This window comes from Pelodiscus sinensis, chromosome 23, assembly GCF_049634645.1.
Source record: "Pelodiscus sinensis isolate JC-2024 chromosome 23, ASM4963464v1, whole genome shotgun sequence".
NCBI lineage: Eukaryota > Metazoa > Chordata > Testudines > Trionychidae > Pelodiscus > Pelodiscus sinensis.
In genome coordinates, this window is record NC_134733.1 from 22632508 (window position 1) to 22659406 (window position 26899).

Genomic DNA, 26899 nt, shown 5'->3' on the forward strand with positions numbered 1-26899 from the left:
TGGGCCATCTTGTTCTCAAGCAAGACTATCCCTGCCGGACGTACTACCCCGTAGCCAGACCCCTCCGGGGGGCCTCCGCTGGCGTCCGTGGGACCATGCTGTGGACAAAGTGATTCCCATCAAGAAGAGCATCCGCTGGGGGAAGGTGAGTTCCCCTAGGGAGGTTGTCCTAGTGCTCCCCACGAGCGGACGCGCTCCCTCACTGCTGAAAACGAACCACTCCTCGAGGAAATAGCCATGGTCAGAGTCTAGGGCTAGGGCTTGCTGCTGTGTGCCCCCACTCTGGGCCCTGCACACCCCTCTGCCAGGCATTGCAGGGGCTCGCTGCCTCTGGAAGGGGTGTAAGTGGGTCAGGCTTCCCCTCATCCCCGGGGCAGGGATAGCCGCCGGTTGGAGGGCAGGGAGCAAAGGCTGCCGCAGTGGGTGCCCTGCGGGCGACCTGGGAAGACCCCCGGCTGTGATTCCCCTGCAGCTGCGGTGTGTGGCCATGGATGGCAGCCCGACGATGGGCACTGTGTGTCTCGCCTGGCCGTGGAAAAGTCCTTCTGACGGTTACTCCCCCATCTCTCCCTCCCCTCTGCTGTCTGTCACCTAGCTCCGGATTCCACCTGCCCACGCGGCCGGCTGGTCAGCCCCGTCACAATCCCCTTCCCCACCCACCCACTTTCTCTTAGAGTCCTTCTCTTTCCCCCATCTCTCTCCCTCCTTCCTTACCATCAAGTGAAAAGAAAAAGAACCTAATTAAAATCTAAATAGCAGGCTTGCAATTATCATAGTGCTTAATCCAAGATGTTGTGCCTTTGACGCACTATAATTTAATTTCACGTCTAATTATAAACGAGCAAGAAAGCCAATCTATTTTTTGATAAGAAAGATGTATTGCCAGAGATAATGTGTCACAGTCAGCCTGTCAAACGCGCTTCTCGGAGTGAAACTTTTCCAGCGACGGCTTTATTGGCGCTAGGGCCACTGGGACAGAGTCAGGTAACCTTTCCCGCTAGCCGCTGGCTGGACAAGGCACACGGCTGCCGTGCTTGCAGCGACGTGTGTACACAAATGTTTGCAGGGGGTGGCCTGCGTGGAAAGAAAAGTGAGTGAATGTGGGCTCCTCGTGCCAGGGACTGAGCGCTAGAAAGGCTGGGGAGGGGGGATGATACAAAACATCCTTGACGCCAATTCCCTTTTCTAAAAAATTTGAAATTTAAAATTTGATGAAAAATGTCTTAGAAACTCCCACAATCGGGCCAGCTGGGTGAGACACGTGGAATCGATGCCCCGGAGGAAGCCGTTTGTTTCCCCCATTTTCGCTGCTATTCAGAGTTCTGGGAAAAAAACCTTTGAAATATCGAGCTCCTCTAAATACCAGGCAGCGGCTCTGACAACACGCACACACGCCCTGCCCGGCATCTCTCCCATGGGCTGCAGTGCCCACTGCTTTTCCTTTCCCCAGAGCGCGGACACAGCTCTGCCGGTGAGCCTGGCTCTTGCCATGTAGCGATCCCCCCAAAGCCCCAGGTAGCGATCCCCCCAAAGCCCCAGGTAGTTGCCCTCTCCCCATGGCCGCTCCAGAACCCACCGCACTTCCCTTCCGTCGGGACGTCCCTTCTCCTGCCTTACTAGCGCCTGAGCTAGGTCCATCCAGGAGGCGGCTGGTGCTGGCGCGGTGGCGGGTGGCCCAGGACTTAGGGGGTGGCCTAAGGCCTCAGCAGGTCAGGCTGTATAACCTAGCTTAGAATTTGACCCCATGTGCCTCTCCGCTTCACTCTCGTTACCTTTCCTTCCCGCGGCATGCAACGCCTGCCTTCGGCGTGTTGAGCAATATGTCCCTCCGCCTGCTGGGAATGTGTTCCGAAGAGCTCTCCTTGCTCCCGTCTGCTAGCCGTTAAGATGTAAGAGCTGGTGCTCATTGGCACGCCGGGGTCCTGGGCGAGGCCTGGGGGCTGCACCGGGCTCCCAGAAGGGGCAAGGCCTCAGCGGAAGGGGCGGGGAGCCCTCTCCACTTTCCCTTCTTCCCCAGCCCTGAGAGCCACCCTCCTCTTTGCAGCAGTTTAAAGAGCCCTTTGAATCACTGGGAAACAGGCCATTGGTTCGCAGTTGGCACGCCCGCCAACAGGGGAGGGGAACAATACGGGCAAACTCTAACGGCAGCAGCCACTCCTGTGGTTCTCTTCTTCGCCGTCTTGCGCACCTGACCAAGGGGCTTCCAGGCCAATCTGAGAGCTCACAGCATGGATCCCAACCAATGTTCCTTCTAATTTTTTCCATCCAAGTGCAGAATAAATTTTGTTATGTGTGCTGAGGAATGTATAGATGGGCACCACCAGTAGAAACACATGCTGCTGGCTGTGGGTATTGTGGGCACTCTGCTAATCAGCTGGGTAGCACTTGAATCTCTCCCGGGGGTCCGCCCAAGTGCTCAGCTTCTAGGGAGCCCTGGTCCAGTTGCTGGTGGATGCATTAAGCCAATGTCAGCTTGTCTCCTGTCCATAGCCCTCCCGCCCCCGGAAAGCAAAGTCAGCTCAGATCCCGGTTCCACCTTTTCCTCTGGTTCCCTCGGAAAGTTTGATGCAAATTTGTGTGAGAAATACCTGACGAAGCCAGAGAGACACTGTCCGATCCAAGAGTCATTCCCACACAACCCCTTCATATTAATAATTCATGGTGATTAATCATGTCTGCCCGTTGGCCACGGATGACTGTCTCCGCCGCCCGGCGCTGTGCTGTCCAAGCAGGGAGGGTCTCTAAGCAATCTCCAACCAACCGCTAAGCTCTTGCAGAGCCAGTGGGTGCAACCCTCTCCACCCGAGAGAGCAGGGGCACGGAATGGAACGGCTACATGGCGGCTCAGGGGCAGAAGCTGGCACAGAACCCTGGTCTCCTTCTCTAACCTCCTCGCACACTATGCACCAAGGTAGCAATCCCCCTAAAGCCCCAGGTGGTTGCCTTGCTCGTGGCTTGGGGGTGGGAGCTGCAGACGTCTCCGCCGGGCAGCAGAGCCCCCGTTGCTAGTGCTGAGCAGCAGAACGGCGTGTTACCCAGACAACCAGAACTCCTACACGCTGCTACTTATTCTGGAAGTCGTTTTACCTTCTCGGCTGTCGCGGAACCCTACGGTGAGTGGGAGTCTCATAAGATTCCCTTCTACCAGGCGATGAGGCTCCTCCCCTCGTGAGGGGAGTCATTAGGCAACTGAACAGTTTGCCTGGCTGGCCAAATATCCCTAAGGGTACGTCTACACTGCACGCTTGTTTCAAAATGAGCTACTCCGGAAGAAACACTCTGAAATAGCTCATGGACTCAATGACCTCTCAAGGTCCCTTCCAGTTCTAGTGTTCTAGGAAATAGCACGTCTACGCTACAGGGAAGCCTCAAGATTAGTCCAAGGCAGGCTCCCCTAATGTGGACGTGCCACCTCGATTTAGAGGCACTGGGGAGTGATGACTTCGAAGGGCTCTGGGGAGGAGCTATTTCGAAATAGCAGCACTGCACTGTCCACACTACTGCTGTTCCAAAATAGCTATTTCGGAATAAGCGTTATTCCTCGTCCGTTATTTTCAATTTATTTCAAAACAATGGAATTGCTGTGTGGACACTTGCATTGTTATTTTGGAATAATGGCCGTTAATCTGAAATGACGCTCCTGTGTAGATTCACCCTATGGCTATGTCTAGATTCCATCCCTCTTTCGACAGAGGGATGTAAATTTCAAAAGTGCAAATGAAGCGGGGATTTAAATATCCCATGCTTCATTTGCATAATCATGTCATGGCGCTCATTTTTTGACTTCCTGCAGTGTAGACAGCACCAAAACCTCATTTTTTGAGGTTTACAGGATCTTTCAAAAAAGCCTGCCGTTTTCAAAAGAACCGTGTCTAGACCGTGGTTTTACTTTCGAAATGGCGCTTGTTCGAAAGAGTGCCATAACACGATTGAAAGTGTAAATGAAGTGGGGATTTAAATATCCCGTGCTTCATTTGTACAAAGTGCCTAATCTACATCCCTCTGTCGAAAGAGGGATGTATCTAGACACAGCCTAAGAGAGCAGGCCCCTGACCAGACTGCAAAATGGGAGGCTAATTGGGATGTTCACATAAAACAGGGTCAGAGGTCAGCAGTGCATGGCGTGTGCTAGGCCCTGACAGCCTCCAGGAAGACCTGGTTTCTGCCCATGGGAGTTTGCATGTTGTGGGGCAGGATTGTGCCTGGGACTGATGCAATGAACCGAGTGAGTATTTCTGCTGTGCCGGGGCTGGTTTCCTTTGCATTCTTCTGTGAATTTTTGCTAAGACTCCTTGAAACAGCAAACACACATTCGCAACCCCTCTCCAGGCTGCCTGCATCCTCTTCCATCTGTGTCTAACCCACACACCTATTGTGTGGGGTTCCCAGTCCCATGGAGTGGCTCTTAGATCACTTTGGGTACGTCTACATTACAGAGAAGATCGAAACTGCTGCTGTCGATCTTCTAGGGTTCGAATTAGCGGGTGTAGTGAAGACATACTAATTTGAAGTGAGAGAGGCACTCTGGTTGATGCTGGTAGCCCTGCTTCCATGGGGAGTAAGGGAAGTCGAAGGGAGAGTGTTCTCCCTTTGACTTCCTGCAGTGTGGACAGCGTCAAAAGCCCAGATTGCCTGGGTGCTGTCTTTCGAAAAAGCGGATCACTTTTTTGAAAGTCTTGTGGCAGTCTAGATGATCTCTTTCAAAAGAGGCTTGTAGTCTAGACGTACCTTAACAGAGCTGAAGTTGTTTTTCTTAATTCGACCTCATCCCGTAGTGTAGATATCAGAGAATCCTAGAATCCCAGGGCTGGAAGAGATCCCAGAAGATCATCAAGTCCACCCTCTGCCCAAAACAGGACCAATCCCAACTAAATCAACCCAAAAACTTAAAAAACAACAAATGGTCTGGTAGCACTTTAAAGACTAACAACACATGCAGATGGGATCATGAGCTTTCGTGGGTGCAGCCCACTTCTTCAGACGACTGAAGTATTGGAGGTCCAGAACCGAGAATAAATAAGGGAAAGAGGAGAAGAGGGGGGAAGGGAAAAAAATCAACCCAGCCAGGGCTTGGTCAAGCCGAGACTTAAACACCTCTAGGGATGGAGAGTCCATCCCCTTCCTAGGGAACCCAGCCCAGTGCTTCCCCGCCTGCCTAGAGAAATAGTTTTTCCTAATATCCAACCTAGACCTCCCCCTCTGCTACTTGAGCCCATTGCTCCTCGTTCTGTCATCTGCCCTCGCTGAGAACAGCCTCTCTCCATCCTCTTTGGAACCCCCCTTCAGCAAGTTGAAGGGCCTTAGCTGAGAGCCAGCTGGCTTTTAGCTCAAGCGGTAGAGGCTTGTGCTCAGAGGTCGCAGGTTCCAGTCCTCCTGTTGGTTTTACAAGAGGGGCTCATCTGGGATTTCAGCTGGGCCTCTACAGTTTGGGAAACAAAAGACAGGACTATGCAGCACTTTAAAGACTAACGAGATGGTTTATTAGGTGATGAGCTAATAGTCCCCTCTTTTGTTTCAGCAAGACCAGACTAACACGGCTACATCTCTATTACAGTTTGGGTAGCGCTTCCTCAGCTAGGGGGAGTATGTAACCCACACACCTCCTGGGTGTGGCTGGTTCACCGCTAGCACCAATGTTCTTTCTAATGTGTTCTGCCCGGGTGTGCAACAAATTTTATGTGCACCACCAGGAGAAATACAAACCCAGCTGTGGGCTTGCTGCTAATCAGGTGGGCAATGCTGGAATCTCTCCTGAGCAGCTGCACGAGCAACCCGCTTGCAGTGACCACTGGTGTCGGCTGTTCTGGGGTCTGGTATGCTGCATGCTCAGACTGGCATGTTGGCTGGGCTTGGACCTAGCTAATAGTTTGGAGTGCTACATCTACACTGCAGGCTTTTTGCACAAGAACTGTTTTGCACAAGAGTTCATGCAGAAAAGTACTTGTGCAAGAGTGCATCCACACTGCCATGTGCTTTTGCGCAAAAGCGTCCATAGCAGTGTGGACGCGCTCTTGCACAAGAAAGCTCTGATGACCAGTTTAGATATAGGGGTTTCTTGCGCAAGAAGCCCTCTGTTCTGATGCCTTACTGTAAATTTACTTGTGCAAGAACGAATGCGCAGTGTAGACACCCCGCAAGTTTTTGCACAAGAACAGCTGTTCTTGCGCAAGACGCCTGCAGTGTAGACGTAGCCCTGTTCTTAGAGGCTGTGAAACCAAAACCACCGAGCGTTTGGGTGGTCCATTGGGAGGCTCAGGCACTACAACTGAAGTGAGGACACAGTCCAATTGTGGCTGAAATGGGCTTTACGCTCATCATGTGGAGGCTACTAACAGAAGTGTGTTCTTCCCATCCTGTTGTTCTTCTTGAGAAACAGCCGGCGAGTGACTGGGGGGGTGTTTGTGTACACAGGCCATAAAAATACATTTCCTACCATGGGTAAGTTGTCAGGGAAGGCAGACTTCATCTCTCATTCCTTGCGAGGAAAAATTCCAAATCCTATTAAAAAGTTAGACAAAGCCTGAAATGGAGTCTGACATGACATTCGAATGACAGCAGGGCTCGGAATATTATTAAGGTGGATCCATGTTTAATGCTCTCATTGGAAAATTGAATTCCTGGCTTCTAACCAGCTGAGAGGGGGTGCTACCTACGGAGCCACTAGCATGCAGCGCATGGGAAATAGAATACAATTACTTTCACATCGCCGGGATGGTAAAAACCGAGGCTTTGAAAATCTAGCAGGGGGCCATCCTGCAGGTTCCACTCCAGAGCACAAATCCCATAAAAGAGAATGAGGAATGAAATAACAGAGCTGAACTTTTCTAATAATAAAAAAGGCCCCTGGCCGGCTGCCCCATCACGTGCCGTGAGATAAACCCCTCTCGGAACACGGCCGCTTCGTTCAGAGAGCGTGAGGGAGGCTGCTGGGTGCCCGTCCATGCCCTGAAAGCTCTCAGACCACCAGGAGTCAGATTCCTTCATGGAAAACCCAGAGAAAAACCAATCAAATGGAAAGCGAGTGCTGGGGAATATTGAGACCCATAGAACAGGCTCCAACTCAGCATCGGGGACACACAATGGGATGAGAAAGGAATTCGATCTCTCCTGTCCACTCTGTCCTTGGCTTCTCTCCAGTCAAGGGGCATCTAGGGCCTGTTGGACAGGGGGCTTGGCCATAGGTCTGCAAGGAGGTGTACAGAGCGACGTAGCTCCTGTGGCGTGATCTGCCAGACTGCCCACTGATGCTATCCGCTTGGCTTGCCGCTGGCTCGAGCTCGGCTCACGCCAGTGACTTGGAGGGGGAAGGCTGCACCTGCCATTCCGGAGTCTGCCAGAGGTGGACTATAGTTATCGCACTGAAGCCCCTCGGTGGTGTGGCCGCTCCCGTTGCCTTTGCTAAGGCGCTGAGCGATTGTAATCACCCTGCTCCGCATGCTTCCCATCTCCGCTCTGCCCTCCCATCCTCCACCCGTCCAAGCCAAGCGCCTTGCCTCTCGTCTAGACGTTTTCATTGTTCCACTGCCTGTGCTGTGGTAACGCCCTCCTCTCTGCTTTCCCAGCGGGCCTAGGGCCAGGGACACGTAAGGCTGCAGGGGTCCGGAGAGGCCACCTAGTCCAGCCCCCTGCAGAGAGCCAGGACCAAGTAAACCTACACAAAGGAGCCGACAGCCACCATGGGCCCTGAGACAAGGTGTGAGGGGCCCTGGCTCCATGCTGGTAGTCAACCCATAGTGCTGCCCAGACTGCGGCACCCCCTTCCCCAGCCCTCAGAGCCGCACGGAGCAGCACTCTAGAGGCTATTTAAAGGAGCTTGGGGCTCAGTAGCAGCAGCCTGGATTTCCAGGACCCTTTGAGTCTCCAGGTCCCGGGGCAGATGTCCCATTCCTCCCTCCCCTGATTGGTGGGCTGGGACCTAGACCCTCCCTGACAAGCGTTTGTTCAACCTGTTCTTAAACATCCCCAACGGCCGCGGTTCCACAGCCTCCCTTCCATGCCGGTTCCAGAGCTTACCTGGCCTTTGAGGCAGGGCGCTGCCAGCTTTGCACCCCTGGAGACAGCCCCTTACTTTCTCCACGCTGCCTTTCTGCACGGGATGCTCTCCGGGTGCCCCTCAGCAAAGCAACCCCCCCCGCCGTCTTTCTTCCGCTGCGACGCCTACACGAAACCTGCTGACCCGTGTTGTCCAGATGGGGAGAGAGGGTTTATTGCTTGAAACACAAAGCAATACGAAGAGGATTTGGATTTTGGAATGGCCACGGGTATCTTTATGATCCCATTTTTTGTTACCTATGGTAGGTCCCCTCTTTATGTTTGTGCCATTCATCGTACCTCATCTTCAATTCAGTTGTAGGATTGCGGGGATAGGGACAGTGTCTTTCTACACGATGGCTGTTTTGTCAAGGGACGCTCACGTCTTCTTACATAGCGGCACAAGTGAGGTTATAGGGTCATAGAATCCCAGGGCTGGAAGAGACCTCAGGAGTCATCGAGTCCAGCCCCCTCCCCAAAGCAGGACCAATCCCAATGAAACCATCCCAACCAGGGCTTTGTCAAGCCGGGACTTAAACATCTCTAGGGATGGAGATTCCACCCCCTCCCTAGGGAACCCATCCCAGAGCTTCCCCACCCGCCTAGGGGAGTAAATGAAGGAAGGGAAAAGTCAGCCACAGACAATCAGAGACACATTCCACCACCCGTGTAAAAAGCTACCACTCTGCCGTGGGCCAGATTTTCTATATCACACCCTCCTCTGCTTTGATGAAGTGGGGTTTGCCCGCAAAAGCTCACGATACCATGTAGTTTTGTTAGTTTCTAAGGTGCCAAAGGGTGTTGTTTTTTAAGTTACAGATTAACACCGCCACCCCTCTGAGACTCCATTCGTTGTCCTTGCAAACAGAGCAGGTCAAAAAAACTCATTTAAACCTTTTGTCTTCTTGAAATGTTCCCATAATTCAATAGAAAAACTGGATGTTGCACCCCCCCCCCCCACACCTCTACCCCCGGTGAATTCAGTTTGTATTTCCCTCATTTCCTTACACAGATTTGTTCCATTTTCTCCAGAGGGTCGATCTTCTCTGTAGTGTAGACCAGCCCTTAGTGAATGATGCAATACAAAGTATATGGCATTGCTTAGCCAAGCAGGTCAGCTTAGTAAATGAACTCCAGTGATAGCGGCTCTGTTTGAAGCACAGGCCGCCTGATTCATAATAATTGGCTTACGCATATAGAGCTTAGGCTGCTGTGGATTCCTAAATTTTCATTCCATGCACTTTAAGAAAAATAGAAACCTCCTTAGAACATGGCCAGGTCCCTGGCCTGTTTTGTGCTAACTGTCTACCTCTCGGCTCATGCCAGAGCTGATCATTGGGTATGTCCAGTCAGCGGGATGTAGTTCCTCTAGTCTTCGGTCCTGTCTGGCTCTGTGTCAGGTCATAACATTCAGCCCCCTGGAGGAGCAGTGTGAAAAGGAAACCCCGTCTCGTATTTCAGGCTTGCATTAACACAGAAAGGACCAGAGAAGTGACTCGTCAGGGCCAATTTCCTACATGTTGTGGACAAGAGCAGTCGAAGGGCAAAAATGGGGATCCCATAAGGAAGCTAAACTTATTGTTAATATACTGTCATGTTGTTTTAAAGCTGGGCATTGGAACTGTACTTGTGTAACTGGCGCACTGTAGCCTTGGCATTTAGCTTGGCACTCTGGCGACACTGTCTTTGGCATAGCTGTGGTATTTGCATTTTGAATGGAGTCAGGTACGTACCCCGATCTACAATGCTGTTATGCCAATTTCACTACTGCTGACAGAACAGTTCCTGATTTTCAGCAGAACAAGGTTTCATTTCCTTGCAGGGTATGGTAGTTTGCTTCTGGCTTTATTGGCTGATCTGGGATTGTATTTAATTAATGTGGAATGTCAAGTTTAGATTGGGAGCTTGTGAGAATGCTTTGTGTGTGTGTGTGTGTGTATAATGTCAAGTTTACTTTGGGAGTGAGAATGCTCTGTGTGGGTGTGTCTAGACTACAGGGTTTTGTCTACAAAGGGGATTTTTGTAGACAAAACTATACCTGCATCTACACTACCGCCGAGTTCTGTCGACGTAACACCGACAGAATGAGGTTTACCACCGTAGACAAAAATGCTGAGTTCTATGAGGAATAATGCCTTTTGTCGACAGATTTCTGTCGACAGAAGGCGTTATTGCATCTACACTGTCCTTTGCGTCTACACTCTCATGTCAACAAAGTGGCTTGCTTTGTTGACAGAACTGGATGTAGTCTAGACGCTCTTTGTCAATAAAAGCTTTGTCGACACTATCTATCGACAAAGCCTCTGTCAACAAAAGCCTGTAGTCTAGATGTACTCTCTCTCTGTCTCTCTCTGTGTGTGTGTGTGTGTGTGTGTGTGTGTGTGTGTGTGTGTGTGAGAGAGAGAGAGAGAGAGAGAGAGAGAGAATTTCATCTTTCTGGATGCAAAAAAGTTAATTGATTGTACCTGGATATATTTTCTGTCTTTGAATTCAGAAAACTCTTGCTGCTAGCCATCTAATTCAATTCTCTCATCTACTTACTTCTAGTGGGCAGGGATCCCACGTAGATAAATAGGAAGGAAATGCTGGAAAAGGTTTTTTTGCTTCATTTAGAAAAAAATTAATTTGATATGGAAAACCTTCATTTCAGATGCAAATTGAAAATATATGAATTAATAGATAAACAACATGTTTAAAAGCAGGGAAGAGAATGAAAATGACGCCTGTTGACGGCTTCTGGGGTGAATCTGTACCTTGCTCACTAATTACACAGAAAGCCGAGGGAGACATCTTACCCGCAAGTGGAATGTTTATTCTTTAGAACTACAGAGGCAGCCCCAAATTTGCAATGTGTTCCATGCAAGCAGCAGAACGTACCCTGGAAGTCAGGCCCAGGTGTGTGTGCAGACTGTGGTTACGTCTAGACTGCATCCCTCTGTCGACAGAGGGACGCAAATCAAGCACGTCGAAATTGATAATGAAGCAGGGATTTAAATATCCCACGCTTCATTAGCATAAACATGGCCGCTGCTTTTTTTTTTTTTCAAACGGAGCTTTCTCGAAAAAGAAACAGCAGTCTAGACACGGATCTGTCAAAAATAAACCCTTTTTTGACAGATCCTGTATGCCTCAAAAAATGAGGTTTACGGGATCTGTCAAAAAGGGTTTATTTCCGACAGATCAGCGTCTAGACTGCTGTTTTTTTTTTTTTTTTTTTGCTCGAAAAGCTCCATTTCAAAGAAAAGTGGCAGCCATGTTTATGCTAATGAGGCTCAGGATATTTAAATCCCTGCTTCATTAGCAATTTCGACGTGCCTAGTCTACATCTCTCTGTTGACAGAGAAGTGTAGTCTAGACATAGCCCATGGCATGCAGCATCTAGGCTTCATGGGTAGTTTTGTCTTAATAAAATCAAGCTTTTTTATGCCTGGATTAGTATTTTCTAGTTTAATGTCATTAAACATGAATCCCATTCTCACTCAGGCCTAGACTGGAAATGCTTCTATTCCACTGGAAATGCTTCTATTCCACTGGAGTTAGCTTTCAGTTTGTAAATAGACTAAACACTGGGGCTGTGTCTACACTGGGCCACTTATTCCGGAAAAGCAGCCGCTTTTCCGGAATAAGCTGCGAGCTGTCCACACTGACCACTTGAATTTCCGGAAAATCAGTGACGATTTACTGTAAGAAATCAGCTGCTTTTCCGGAAAAACTATGCTGCTCCCGCTCGGGCAAAAGTCCTTTTTCTGGAAAACTGTTCCGGAAAAGGGCCAGTGTAGACAGCACAGTAGTCTTTTCCGCAAAAAAGCCCCGATCGCGAAAATGACGATCGGGGCTTTTTTCCGGAAAAGCGCGTCTACATTGGCCACGGACGCTTTTCCGGAAAAAGGGCTTTTCCGGAAAAGCATCCTGCCAATGTAGACGCTCTTTTTCCAGAAATACTTATAACGGAAAACTGTTCCATTTTAAGCATTTCCGGAAAAAGGTGCCAGTGTAGACACAGCCTGGGAGTAAGGATATCGGCAATATGCTGCATCTAGCTAATCCACAGCTCAGCTAGGCATGCTCGTTCGGAAACGGACACTGAGCGTATTGCTAAGGACTTCTCATAGCAGCAGCCAGCCTTGAGTCATTCGAAGCACAGCAGTCATTTATGCCTGTTTCATGCCCCGCCTTATGAAATATTTAGGTCAAAATTTCAAAACTGCACCTTGATTTTGGCTGCCCCAAGTTTGGGGGTTCAAACTAAGGCGCCTTGTGGTCATGTCTGAAAATGTTACTCTTTGTACCTAGCCGAGGGGAGGGGATGCTCTTTCGACACTGTAGAAGTCATTGTCATGGTGTTTCTTCTGGTCTGGTTATCAGATTTTTCTTCCCAACTTGGGTAAACCTGCTGTGCTGTGCTAATAAGAGACACGCACTTTGCGTTCTAATCTGTTACATAAATCATTTTCTTTCTCTTTTTCTAATACAGTTCGATGTCTGTCCACAGGTCAGGTTGCCCGGTAGGAAGCCATGCTTGGATATTAATAGCCATGTTTCAACTAGCCATGGATTTCACCATCTGTGAATCTGTAGCCCAAGGCCAAGGTTTTAGGCTGTTCCAAAGGCCTTCTCACTGGCATAGATTGTCCCATAGCCCTTTGTGGAGTTTTAAAAACGGACAGCAGCTGAGGATTCCTGGCCCTTTTTGGAACCCTGTTTCTTCTCACCCTGAGCGATCTCATGGGCAAGTACAAACATATAACTCCAAAAGGCCACACAAAGCCACAGACCGGCTAGCAGGCCTCCTTTACAAAAGCATGCCGCCCAAGCACTCCGCGCCTGCAAAACCAGCCCCTTCTCCCGCGGATGGGAGCAGCAGGAGAACAGAGCAGCAGACGCATTTGAAAAGGGGGAAAAGGCACCTCCGAGGAAGCAGTTTGGATCACAGAGACGGCAGGCCCACCACAGTGCCTGAAGTAATTGTATGGGGCCCCACTGGGGAAGAGGACTCCGTGGAAACCAGTACGTTCCCTGGGAATTACGACACCACCACAACTTCCGCTTTACAAACCAGAACGACAACTGTGGCCACCACCACCACCACCACTTCCACCACTGTACAGTCCAAGGGGTTCACAGCATCACCTGTCCCAGGGGTTAACACACACAAGAACAACCCTGGCCGGATTAGCACAACAGAGCCCTACACAAGCCACAAGAGCAATGGAAAACAAGCCCGTCCACCTAAGATACCAGGAGAGACTTCAGGTATTTTCTGTCTGTTTCTCGGTGTTTGTTTTAACGGTTTAACCGGGCCCAGTAAGAGCAAAGAACCTATCACAGAGGGGCGGTGTGTCGTATGTGATGGGTACCAATGAGGAGACAGTAGTATGAGCCAATGCCACAGTATGAGCAAGGTGCAGTATATGATGGCATCTTCATATTGGGTTTGCTTTGCCAGGCTGCAATCACTGTTAAGGAGTAATGGAAGAGAACATCATAGTATAATGTCCAGGTTTCAAAATAATTAAGCAATGTTCAATTAGGGGATGGTGGGTGAACTGCTTGTGATAAAATGAAAAAAAAAATGACGTGAAGTTTGAAATTCAGATTGAACATTTTTTTGCAATTTGCAAAACATTTGTATTATTTTCTTATTGTGTTTCAATTTGCTTCTATCTTCTCTGGTTTCCCAGTGACTATCACGGTATTTTTGGCCTGACCCAAAACAGGAAAGACTATCACAACAAGATTTGCAGCTTGGTTTTGCAAACTCAAGGAGCATCCAGACCGAAGGGTGTTTATCAGAAAAAAATATTTTGCTGCTCTTATAATTTCTTTCTGTTTCCTTTCATACAATGAGTCACTAAGATACATGCTGTAGTTGCTAGCTGTGAACCGCAGACAAAATCAATATGCAAGTTTTAACAATCCCTGAAAAGTGTAATAATAATCAGTGTATTAACGTGGCTCAGTATAATATGCAAACAACATTGTCTGTTAGCATTTCAGCTGTGGTACTTGTAGAAAAAAAACAATGAGTTTGGTTTTCGCTATTTGTTCCCTAATTTAAATGGAACTTTTCACTACACAGAAGTATTCAGCAATTCCTGCTGAAGTTGGTCTCATAATTGTTTTCTGCCTTACAATAGCACTTATTTCTCATGCAGATTGGATGCAAAGGTTACATGAGTATGATTTGACGTGGGAGAATACTGCTAAAGAAATCACAACCCTTTGTTTCAGTTAGAGCTACCAATTCCTTTCAGTTCTATTCAGGATTCTTATTTGTCCTCCCCAAACATGTGTTGAGCGAGCTTGTGTTGGCAAGAGTGTTCGCAGTGAGCATGCTGCAAGTATCCATGTTGTGAGACATGTGCGTGGATATTGATGGTAAATGTCTCAGGGCCATCTCAGAAGTTCTTTTTGGCCTTGAGAATAGAAACAACCTCTCCTGACTTAGGCGATCAGACACACCGAGTTCTGAATGCTCAAATGAAACAGTCACACCGAGCAATCCATGGGCTGAAACATTTTCACTTTACCACATTAAGTGTGCAGATCTGCAAAATATCCATGACACATTTCTGACTAGAGTCAGGGAATCAATCCTTCATTAAACTGTTCACCGTGACTACTCTATCCAGTATCATGTGGATTCACCAGCAGAGTTTTCCATTGAGCCTCTGTGACCTTATACAAGTTGGTTTATGCTTAGAATGCAATGTAGGATTTCTAATGCTCCCTGTTTGCCTCAACAGCACGGACAGTGTATGATATTCAGAATAAAACCAACCCATCTGCGCAGCACCTTAGATTGCCCAGGGTCCCTGAGAAAGCTACTAATGGGGTTAGTGCATTGATTAGTATAGTTCATTGATTAGTACTTAACACTGGGACACAGCACCTAGGAAAAGGAGCTCCATCCATGACTCTTGGTGCTACCACAAAACGAGTACATAATTTTAGCAATAACTGTGGGGTTGTGTTACGGCAAGCCTTGTGTCAGGGAAGAATGTTGCCAAACACTGAGGCTACGTCTACACTGGCATGATTTTCGAAAAATGCTTTTAACGGAAAAGTTTTCCGTTAAAAGCATTTTCGGAAAAATTGCGTCTAGATTGGCAGGATGCTTTTCCGCAAAAGTACTTTTTGCAGAAAAGCGTCCTTGGCCAATCTAGATGCGGTTTTCTGCAAAAAGGCCCCGATCGCCATTTTCGCTTTTTTGCGGAAGACAGTACTATGCTGTCTACACTGGCCCTTTTGCGCAAAAGTCTTTCAGAAAAAGACTTTTGCCTGAATGGAAGCAGCATCATATTTCCGGAAAAGCACTGATGATTTTACATGAGACCGTCAGTGCTTTTCTGGAAATTCAAGCGGCCAGTGTAGACAGCTGGCAAGTTTTTCCGCAAAATCATGTGATTTTGCGGAAAAACTTGCCAGTCTAGACACAGCCTGAGAGGAATTTAGAGTTAAAAATGAACATCAGAAAAGCAAATTAAGACTCTGATCCATCACTGTAATGTGTCAGACATTGGTTATGGGTGTACAGAGAGTTTGCCTGCTGTCTCTACAAATCCACCACCTTTATAATCAAATCTAGTGCAGCACTCAGTTATTGTCATATTTTCTTCCAACACCATTTGCTGTATGATTATGGGTGGGGAAGCACTTCTGCATTTAGTCCAAATTATATTTATTTATCACTACTGTTAATCTGTGGGACAATATGACGTAGCTTGGCAAATTGGTTCACATTACATTGACTGGGAGCAGTTCCACAAGCCGGCTGCTTCTCTGAGAAAAAACTGAAGGGGTTACATAATGCAGTCTCAAGCCTGATGAATAACTCCTTGAAGTTAGGAGGGACTTTTTTTCTGAAGCGGGTTTGTTAGAGAAATTCATGTCAGTAAAAGGAGTCCAGCCTACACCACAGTTGAAATGTCAGTCGTTGCTAGCTTGAGTAGAGGCAGAATAGCAGTCGCATTCTCCAGCACAAGAAATTGGATCTGTTCACACTAAGGGTATGTCTACACTAGCTCGTTAATTCAAGCTAGGTAGGCAAATCAGGCAACTGGAGTTGCAAATGAAGCCCAGTATTTAAATATCCCGGGCTTTATTTGCATGTTCCCATCCGGCCACCATTTTTAAATCCCCCTTAGTTCGAACGAACTGCCCACGGCTACACGCGGCAGTCAGAAGTTAATCCGAACTATGTCCTTAGTTCAGATTAACTGTAACTCCTCGTGGAATGAGGTGTAGCAGTTAATCCGAACTAAGGATTTAGTTCGGATTAACTTTAAACTGCCGTGTGTAGCTGCAGGCAGTTCGTTTGAACTAAGGGGGATTTAAAAATGGCGGCCGGACGGGAACATGCAAATAAAGTCCGGGATATTTAAATCCTGGGCTTCATTTGCAACGCCAGTTGCCTGATTTGCCTACCTAGCTCGAATTAACGAGCTAGTGTAGACATAGCATTCCATCAAATGTCTTAGGGTAAGATTTACTTCCCAAACCCCGGGTTGTTTTCAAAGCAAATAGTCCCATCAAATCCTATTGTTCTTAGCAATACGCCCATCTGTAGCTAGCTACATTTCTACACGTGCTTCTGTAGTCAAATGGGTGCCTTGCATCCATGCTTGTACTGAGCACATTCCTGCTTAGCGTTGTGCGTTAATTGCAGATAGTCTAATAGTGCCAAGTATTACTGGGGGGGTGTTCCGCTGCCAGGCTGTTAGAGGAATGAGCTGGAGGACAGTCATCCTCACCCTGGACAGATGACACAGGCTTGTGTGGAACGTGACTCATCGGTCATTTTGCCTGCAGCGTCAAGGTTCGTTGCCAGTCAGTGGTGGTGTCTCTGGGAGGGAGCTATGTGATCTAAGCACACTGCCTATGCCAATAGTGCGTGTCTGAGTCATTGCGTCTCTCTGTGTCTTTCTCTCAGGTAGCTGATGTGACAGGGCTGCAGGTTTTCAGGGCAGCGGGGAGACGAGAGCTGCAGTTTGGTCAGGCACTCGGGCATAGCTCAGGGAGACACTACTGCGTGTTTCTGTTTGAGCTATCGAACGGCCACTGGGAACGGTCGCAGCACAAGCCGGTCGGTGGCAGCGCTCTCTCCTGCCCACCTCGATAACAGAGAAATGATCTCGGGAGAATGTAGGGCTGGAATGCTGATGTGCTGCTTTGCTTTGCTTTGCTCACCGTTGGACTTGTGGTTGATTTGCTCTGTTCACTACACTGACTTCAGCAGAGCCGCTGGACAATGAATTCTCTCTCTTTCATGGGCAGCCGATAACATGGGTGAGGGAAGGCACAGACTTCCCAAAATTACCTGCACACCTCACCCACCGGGAAGGCTGGGGCCACGGCATGGCAGCCTGGCTCTCTGCCACCAGGGAGGGCTAAGGAAGTGGCACGGCAGCCCTGGCCCTCCAGGTGGCTAGAAAGGATCAGGCTGGAGGTGGGTGGGGCTTGGATTCAGGGGTGTGGCCTCAGGGGGAAGGGGTGGGGCTGGAACTTGCCTTCTCCAGCGGGGCCTTCACCCATCACCCATGCTCTCCTGGATTAGCTCAGAAGTGCCCACAGTGATCAGCCTCCGGGGGGTTCAGTCTGGAAGTGTTTAGTTGCAGAAGCAGGCCCCTGGAAGCCTGGTTCCTTCGCTCGGTTCCTGGCAAGGAGACTGGCTTGCTCTGTGAAATTACCTCTCTGCACGGCAACTTACCCGTCTGTAAGGGGGGGTGTCATGAGGTGCTCTGAGCAGGTTTCTTTCTGGTAATTCTGGGGACTAGCTCCAGTCGCTTTCTCCTCTTCCATATTACCCCTTTCCTCCTGCTCATGGAGTCGTTCTCCAGCCGTTTCATGACTCAGCCTGCCAGCCAGGTCGCGCTGTGTTCACCCCTTCCAGGGGAGTCTCCAGGCCGAACAACAGGGGAAGAAGGTGGGAATGGAGACAACTGCCCTGCCCAGCAATTATAAAGGGCCCAGGACTCCCTGCTGCTGCTGCTGCGACTGCAGTAAGGCTGAGAACTCTGGGCCCTTTAAATCATTGCTGGAGCACTGCACCACGCACCCTGGGCAGCTCTAAGGGCGGGGGCAGAATGGCACGCTCCAGGCAGTGCTGCGGGCTGGGGGGGACATGGTGTGGCATGCTCCGGGCAGCACTGCAGGGGGTATGGCAGGCTCCGGGCAGCACCGAAGTTGAGGGGGGTGGGAAAGAGGAGGGGTGACATGGCAGGCTCCAGATGGCGCTCCGGGCTAGCTGCCTCAGCTCTGTCCCATCTGCTGAGACCCCACACGGTCTGGGAGTGTGGAACCACCCCCCCACCATGTCCAGGTTATTAGCTCCCCCAGGAGTCTTTCAAAGACCCTCCACACCAAGGCTTCCTACCCCCTTTTTTTCTCCCTTGCCTCAGGGAGGGAGTCTGCAAGCTTCTTCCCTCTTGCCTCCTCTGTCACCAGCCTCCTGGCTTGTAGGAACCCTGCCTGTCCCCTCACTAATTCCTAGTAGTTGGCACCCTTTCCATAGCCTAAAACTCCCCCATTTTGCAGCTTAATTAGCTGATGGGGCCCATCTGGCCTAATTCAACTCTCTCCAGGTCAGTGTGGACCCTGAGTCGTAGGTTCAGAAAAACTAGTGGCTGTTTAGTACCCATGCAAGGGGGTCGGCGCTCACAAATTGTGAGTGCATCCGTATGGCCGTGTGCGGGCTCCTGCGCTCTGTCCGTCTTTAAGAGCCTTGCACCTACTCAGTCCTCCAGCAGGGTCCCGCTCTTTGTGCGATCACAAACCCCTTTGGGGTCACCTCTAACAGGGCCCATCCCGGTCCCCTCTGGAGCGTATCTCTCAGTTCCATGCCGCTCCCTCAGTTTGTTGCCTCACTCTGAAGGAGAGTGGTGCCTCCAGGGCTTCCCCTCCTGGGCACAACTCCTTTGTCCTTAGCTCAGGGCTACCTTCAAGTCTCTTAGCAGCTCGCCACTGGGCGCTGTCCCTGTTCCTGCCACCTTCTCTCCTCCAGGCCTGGGCTGCAACTGAACTGCTTCTAGTCCTTCAGCTCCTTTTGTAGGGGGCTCCTGGCCCCTGATTGGTTGGCTCCTCCACAGCCACTCTAGCCTGCTGGGAGGACTTCTCTATGGCCCATCAGCAGCCAAGCTCCTCTCCCTCACCCACACACTATTAGTCCCTGCCAATCAACCAATCAACTCCTTCCTCTCTCCCCATCCCCATTTCCTCCTGCATGTAACAGAACGTCTGGGATGGGGCAAGCTTGGTGGAGGGTAGCAAGAGGTGGGGCGGGGTGAAGCAGGGGTAGGAAAAGTCAGGGCAGGGTGTGTCCTGAGGGGAGGGGTAGAGTGGGGGTAGGGTCTGGGGCCGAGGGGGGGTTGAGAAGCCCCAGACTGAGCAGTTGCTGAATATCATCCCCCTTTCACACATCTCAGGTTGGGCTCCCAAAGCGTGAGCCACCGGAAGGCAGCCCTCACTTCCGTCAACGTTGCCCTACAATCCGAGTGGCTCTGCAGTAGCGTGTGATGCTTGTGTCACTGCTGGGCAGGAGGGGCCAACGAATACTACACGTCAGGAGACAAAGCCAGGCACGTGCTTCTGACGGAAGACCCTTTGATCTTCACAGCTATTCATAGTTTGTTCTGCAGCTCAGATCAGTCAGGTCCCAAGGATGAGACAGTGTGGCCTTGACGGAACAATTCTTTGTCATTTCAGTAATGCGCTGGAATTCACGTAGACCTTTTCAAGCATGTTCCTCCAGCTGCTTTGTCCTTGTCAGCGTGACGCCTCTTCCGTCCTTTGCCGTGTTCTTGTGCTGACAGTCGCAGCGGTTTGCTGCGGTCTGACAGGTGTGGCTTTTGCCGGGATTTTACCCCAAGTGGGGGTCGGAGCAGGTTTCGAACCTCAGCCGCGTGGTCCCAGCTCAGCCTTGAGAGCTGGAGGCTTCTCCAAGGGAATCACAAATGAAAGGGCCACGTGCATCCCCGGAACCGGGCAACGGGTTTAAATTGGCGTGTGTCAGTCACCCCGGGCTGGAGGCTACAGTCGCCGTGTTGTTCCCAAGGGCTCCTCAGGGAACAGGGATTCACAGAATGCTGGTGAATCTTCAACCTGCCTGGTCTCCATGTACCCCATGCTGAGCAAATCAACACCCAAGCCAGCCTGTCTGACTTCTCCCACCCTGTCCCAATCCCCTGCAGGCTCACTCTCAGGCTGTGCTTCTGATACCTCTGGGGGATGAAACTCTCCGGAAAACTCCGGAAAGTTTTCAGACGGATTTGAGTGCTCATTAATTAGCCTCTTTCACTTACCAAATGACTACAGTCAAATGCTTTCATTGGCTAAAGGACCTTACTGACCTTAGCCTGTAACTCAAATAAAACCTAAATGCTGAATACCCCTTTGTTTTCTTTATGCGTATCCAATATGCTGGCTGCCTTAGAAACTTTTTTTGGAAGCTTTCCACTCAGCTCTTGCTCGTTTCCCTGTATATCCTAATAAGGGCTTGCTGTTTTTAACGTTTTTTTCTTTTAAACCCACACAAACAAACAAACAAAATAAAATCTCCCCCGAGATGGCTCATAATTCAGGGAGTGTTGGCTCAGTGTGGCCTGGAGCACAAAAGGTTAAAATTCGAGCCAGATATGAGAGAGGTAAGGAGTAATTGTCTGATGTACACTAGTACGTTGAGGGAAACTGACGATATGAATAGAAGGGTAGATGTAGTGTCACACACAGAGCGGGCCAGACCTTCCCCCAAATTCCAATGTTGGTCAGGTGGTATGAACGGGAATGGAGCATCCTCAGGAAAGGAAACTGAGGCAAAATAAATATTGTTCCAACATGTAATCTAACCCCCTCTCCTCTTTTAGAACAAATACCCTAGAGATACTTACTACAGTCACCTGCTCGGCTTCCCACTGGGATACCAAATTATGTTCCAGGCCCTGTTGGTTTGCTCTTCCTTCTCGAAATATATGATAAATGCCAAATATGGTTGGGCTGCAGCTGCATTAAATCAGAAGAAACATTACAGTAGCAGTGGGGTCTCTCTGCATTCGCCGTCACTTCTGCTTGCAAAGGCAGCAACCAACTGTGTCTTTAAATACTGACTGAAGTAACCTGTCTTTAATAATGACATACATATGTAAGGCCATGTGTTTTTCAAATTCTGCTGCTCTCTGCCATACAATGGGAGTAGTCGTACTTTGCCTGCAAGTACCATCTGGTTAGAAATTAAGACGGGGTGGCTTGTCTGTACTTTTTGTGTCTGGTTCAGTGAACGTTGCACATCATTGTCTTGCAGTCTTGTTACATTAGTGCTTCGATAAGCAGAATGGAGAAGGAAAGGAAATTTTGCTTTCAAGCCTGGAATGCTTTTGTTTGCTACCACAGACCCCAAAAAGGAAACGGTTCAATAGTTTTTACTCCCTGAAAGACTCAGTTGAAGAAAAACAAGCTATGGTAATGAAAGGAGCTGGATGGAAAAGGCTGCGGGTTGTACCATAGAACTGCAAACAAATCATCTAACTTAGCTGGACTGAAACAAAACCTCTTGCCCAAGCTCACACAGATTGGAGGTTATTTACCTCAGAAAAATGTCTCTCTCCTTCTATATCTGTCACACACATGTGCATACAGGTGAACACAGGTATGCAGGGACAAGCGCACACAAACACACATGCAAGCACTCATAGATACTTTTACTGTGGTTAAATCTGGACTGACTCCAGTGTATACGAGGAAAAAATGGTTCCTGTACTTTCAGCTTGATTAGGGGATGAACGGTTGGGAGAGATGTGACTCAAGAAAGTTCTTGAATATTAATATTCCCTAGAAATGTTCTGAATGTAGCAGATGACACTACATCATCCATAAAAGTACCTGCACTCCTACACTATGCCTTTCCTGCGCCTATTAACAATAAAAGCCTGGGGAACCATCTTCTTATTCCCTTGGGGATTAAGAGTTGGTACATCTCAGGATATCAGATCCACCCATCCATCCATTCATCTCAAGAGGTGCTCTGCCCCTTAGTTATATCTTTGTTAATGGGTCTGTGTCCAATGTAACTGGCTATCACGTGGTGGTAGTAGTAAGCAGGTGTTGACCATTAGCAGTAGCCCTACCAGTGCACCAGATGGTCATATATAAGTTCACGGGGACCTAATTTGGGGTCCCATTGGGACCATTTTGTGTCTAAAGGGTGCGTCTACACTGCACCATGGTTCAAAATAAGATACACAATTTGTGCTACACAAGTTGTGTATCTTATTTCGATCTTTTTTTGAAGTAGCTTATTTCGTAATTCGACACTGTCTACACAGCACTGAATTTCAAAATAACTCGCTCTTCTGAAATGTCTCTTACTCCTCGTGGAATGAGGTTTATAGAGACGTCAGAATAGTGAGCCCGAAATAACGGGCTTGTTGTGAAGATGTGGGATAGCTATTTTAGGGATACTCCGGTGTCCCAAAAGAGTGTCGCAGTGTAGACATAGCTGTAGAGGGCTGTAAATTGCCTTAACAAAGCCACCAAGCTTTGTCTAGGTACGAGGGTGGACCCTGTCTGCTGGAGCATTGATAGACAGTTCCATAGCTTCTACTTCCCTGCCGGCATGTCTGAGGCTAGATTTTTCTTGCACCCCAAGGACCTCGAATGGAGAAAAGGCCCCCAAAGCTGATACAGAGTAGAGTAGCTCAGATGCTGCTCTAAATTACTGTTGGGGACAAATCAGCCGGCAGTTGCCATGGAAATTGAGGAAATAAACAAGGGGTTTACAGCCCCATTAGCCCAGCTGACCACCTCGGGTCCAGAATGGAGCAGGGTACGGACATACCGAGTATCCGGAATAATATATCAAATCCAGGTCACAGGTTTCCCCTTTGATCATTAAAAAGGCTTTCTGTTCAATGAATGTGCTGCAGCAACAGAAAAGGCATGCCATGTACGAATGCTGCCTGATACTAAGTTAGTTGTTAGACTGTTAATTCTGATTAAATATCTAGCATATTATTATTTCTGTGTAGAGCCAAGAGGACATCATGGTTTCAAAACTCTGAGCACTGGGCGGGAACTTACACCGGGGGGTTATAGTACGTGCAAAAGAATTATATGGCATGTACCTATTTACAAACTTTCTTACTTTTGAGGGAGAACTATTCCAGGGAAATGACACTTAGGCTGTGTCTACACTGGGCCACTTATTCCGGAAAATCAGCCGCTTTTCCGGAATAAGCTGCGAGCTGTCTACACTGGCCCTTGAATTTCCGGAAAAGCAACAATGCTCTACTGTACAAAATCAGCCGCTATTCCAGAAAAACTATTCTGCTCCCGCTCGGGCATAAGTCCTTATTCCGGAACACTGTTCCGGAAAAGGGCCAGTGTAGACAGCCCAGTAGTCTTTTCCGGAAAAAAGCCCCGATTGCGAAAATGGTGATAGGGGCTCTTTTCTGGAAAAGAGCGTCTACATTGGCCATAGACGCTTTTCCGGAAAAAGGGCTTTTCCGGAAAAGCAGCCTGCCAATGTAGACGCTCCTTTTCCGGAGAAACTGAAAACGGAATAGTATTCCGTTTTAAGCAGTTCCGGAAATTCATGCCAGTGTAGACACAGCCCTCGTGTTTAATAGATTCCACTGAAACATACATAGGCCTCATAGCTGAGTACACAAGTCAGTGTTGGCAGAACTAACACCCCAGAGCCATCATAACGTCCTTTGTCTGTATTGTGGGAGTGGGAGAATTCAAGCCATCGACCGCTGTACAATGGCAGAAGGGAAAGATGGGCCCTATCTCAGAGAGTTTGTGAGACTGCTCAGACACACAAATGTTTGCAGGGTCATGGCCAGAGATTTTAATTGACTACTTTTGGTTCTGCTCCAAATCTGTGAGGATCTGACTGTGACTAGACAATCCGCTCTGCTTTGGGAGTGCTGTGCATGTTCCCTTCATACAATGTCCCTTGGTGTTTTTCCGTCCAGGCTTCCCCTCACATCCTCTGCTTCAGAGCCTTCCTCAGTAATAATGAGGTGCTCCGCTTGTCCTCTCAGTGTCATTTGTGCCCTGTACCGTTACCGTAGACACCCTGCAGACGTGTGTTGGAAGGCTGGACTCCCCAAGGGCAAAGCAGGTAAAATGCTGCATTCAGGACATGGTTTCGTTTTCTTTAGAAACCAACCCTCTTAGGCAAAAATTTTCTCGTTCCCCCGTCTTCCTAAGTAAAGAGACACCAAGATTTATCGGTGAGCCACGAGCTGCAAAGAAAGCTTTTAAGATAAACTCATGTGGAATAGAAATATTGTGTTTGTAAATAGGAAAAGGAGAGAAAAATGAGAATGTTTCATATACATAAGAGAGTATAAATGAATAGCCAGACTAGCTGGGAATGGTGGATTCAGTTGTGCTAGGCTTTTTGTAGGTTTGTTTTCCCATTGAGGCAAATAAAATGAGGTATGTTTATCTGTGTGCAATCCCAATTTGTAATGTCCATGGCACGTTAGGCACGTGCTCACCCGGGTACGGTTTATGGTTATGCTTTTTGAAACGCACCCCTCCCCTTTCCGGGGGCTGTCGTAATCATTTTACAATGGAGCAGGTAAAGAAAGAAATAATTAACATTCCATAACGCTGCCAGGCTCAGAGGCTGTAATGGGGCTTTTAATGCCGGGCAGAAATGATAGCCGCTGCAAAACCTGGTGTCTTTTGCAAAATGCTGAATAGCTTCTTTCCTTACTGTCTGGGCTAGAAGAAAAAGGGGGGGGGGGGTTGTTTGTTTTGTTTTGCTTTGCTTTTTGAGTCGGGGAATATCTGGCATTCACTGAGTTCTCGGAAGCTTTCTTTTTATTATGATTAGAATAAAGTGATTAAACCTGTAAGTGCTTTCTAAGGCATAAAGCAGCATGGCTTCTTTGCAGAGTCTGTTGCTCTGAATGGCCGTTTGAAAGGCTGCCAGTGTCTTAGTCCGATTCTGAATGGACAGGTGTCCACATAATAAACGAGCGCTGCAGCTGGTACTAATTAGCACCCCGGTTGAGAGTGGGGAAAGAGGTCAAGGACTGACTGAGTCCGAGCGTCATCTTCCACCTCCGTCCAGTCTGTCAGTGCCCATCACTGAGCGGGAAGGGACATCACCCAGGGAGGGGCTGTCTCCTTCAGATGAGACGCATAGTGGGGAACCTTATTTGGCACTGCCTAGAGGGCTGCCGTCTGAAATCCAGAATCCCACCCAGCCCCATCGCTCAATTCACACAGGATTTTAAATGCCTGCATAAGAACAAAGAAAAATTGTGCTGCCCCGATGAGAAATGACCCCCCCCCCCCGACTTGGAAAAGCGGGCGCAAGACAGGGGGTGCTGGGTGAGCATTCGGATGGCACATGCCAAAGGCTTCAAAGGAATTAATTAAAGCTAAAATATATTTAAATAGAAAACCGTGGGCCCTTGGCAGAGGACTACCTCTTTGCTGCTCCCGGAGCGCCCGGGTCTGCAGCAGATCACGATGCCTTAGCAAAGCGGATCAAAGAGCAGTGAGAGAAATGGGGTTAGGAAAATTTTGCTGGGAGACAGTAAACGTCTCAAGAGGCGGCTGGTGTAAACCTCTGGCTTAGAATTGTATCGACAGCGCAGGGGGTGTTACAGGGACAGCGAATTCCTGGGGCTTGCAATTTTCTGCTCCTTGGCTGCTGTGTGGGGCGCCCTATCTAAGCACAACCACGCTAAGGCGGAGCAAAGGGGGGACCATTCCGTTGTGGGGGGGGCAGCCTGGGAGCTCCATGTTTGTTGCAACACCATGCAGTGTGTCGTCTCCTCTGGGAATGGTCCCTGCCATGCTGTGTCTCCCATCCACCGTCTGCAGTGAGACACCAGCCCCTCTGAGAGGCAGAGCTGCAGTGTGCGGTGAGCACCAGCGAGCCCCCTTGGACAAACGCCTCGGGAACCAGCCGTCCGCCACTCCCCAGCATGCAAAGCAGAGGCAGCTTGGAGGGAGTGATTACCTGAGTCACAGGTGGGGACAAACAGGGTTCATCTACACTGCATCCTGACCTCAAAATAAGCTATGCAAGAAAGTGCTGTTGTGAAGCATCCCTTAACCCTTCTGGAATGAGGCTTACAGGGATGCAGGAATAACTTGCCTGTTATTTCCAAATCTAGGGCTGCTTTAAAGATGTGGAATTGCTATTGTGCTATACTTCCAGTACCCTGAAATAGCTCTGCAGTGTAGACACAGCCACAGCGGCCTGTCAGTCCCTACTTGCAGGGTTTGCTTTGGGAACAAAGCACTGTTTATGCAGGCAACTTGCTCTGGAGCTGCATGGTGATTTAGCTTCAGCGCACAGCCAGAGCCAGCTGGTAGGGCAGTGAACCCACCACCCCAGCACCTAGAGGCCAATGCCTTATCCATTAGGCTGCTGGGACCCACCCACGCACCCTACCTCTCTACCTTGGGCTGATGCCAGTTCCAGCCCTGCAGAAACTGCAGCACCTTAAGACATCTGCATTGCAAGGCAAAAGTCGAATTAAGCTGCACAACTTTAGCTACGTCAGTTGCTCAGCTGACGTCGAAATACCTTAATTCGGCTTTTGGCGCTGGCTACACAGCAGAAAGTGGAAAGAAGATCACTCTCTCTTCGACTTCCCCTACTCCTCGTGAAATGAGGGTTACAGGAAGCGGAGTAAGAAGTCCTCCAGCTCGACATTATTCTGAAGTAACAGCTTGCAGTGCAGACATGCACTTTGTTATTTCAAAATAACGCTGCAGTGTAGACGTGCCCTTAGAGACTAATAAAAAACAGGTAATATCATGAGCTTTCATGGGCACAACCCGCTTCTCCATTCATCCGAATACATTTTTTGTTAGTCTCTAAGGGTATGTCTACACTGCA

At 49.0% G+C, this 26899-nt stretch overlaps 1 protein-coding gene across 2 annotated transcripts in view; it reads left to right on the plus strand.

Moving 5' to 3' along the window:
- The window catches only part of AJAP1 (adherens junctions associated protein 1), a 148481-nt gene that overhangs the window by 48388 nt on the left and 73194 nt on the right, over window positions 1-26899 (plus strand). For both annotated transcript variants that reach the window (XM_075906275.1, XM_075906276.1), the window contains exon 2: window positions 12524-13284. In XM_075906275.1, the coding sequence (XP_075762390.1) occupies window positions 12524-13284 (761 nt within the window). The remainder of the gene's footprint in view (window positions 1-12523; window positions 13285-26899) is intronic.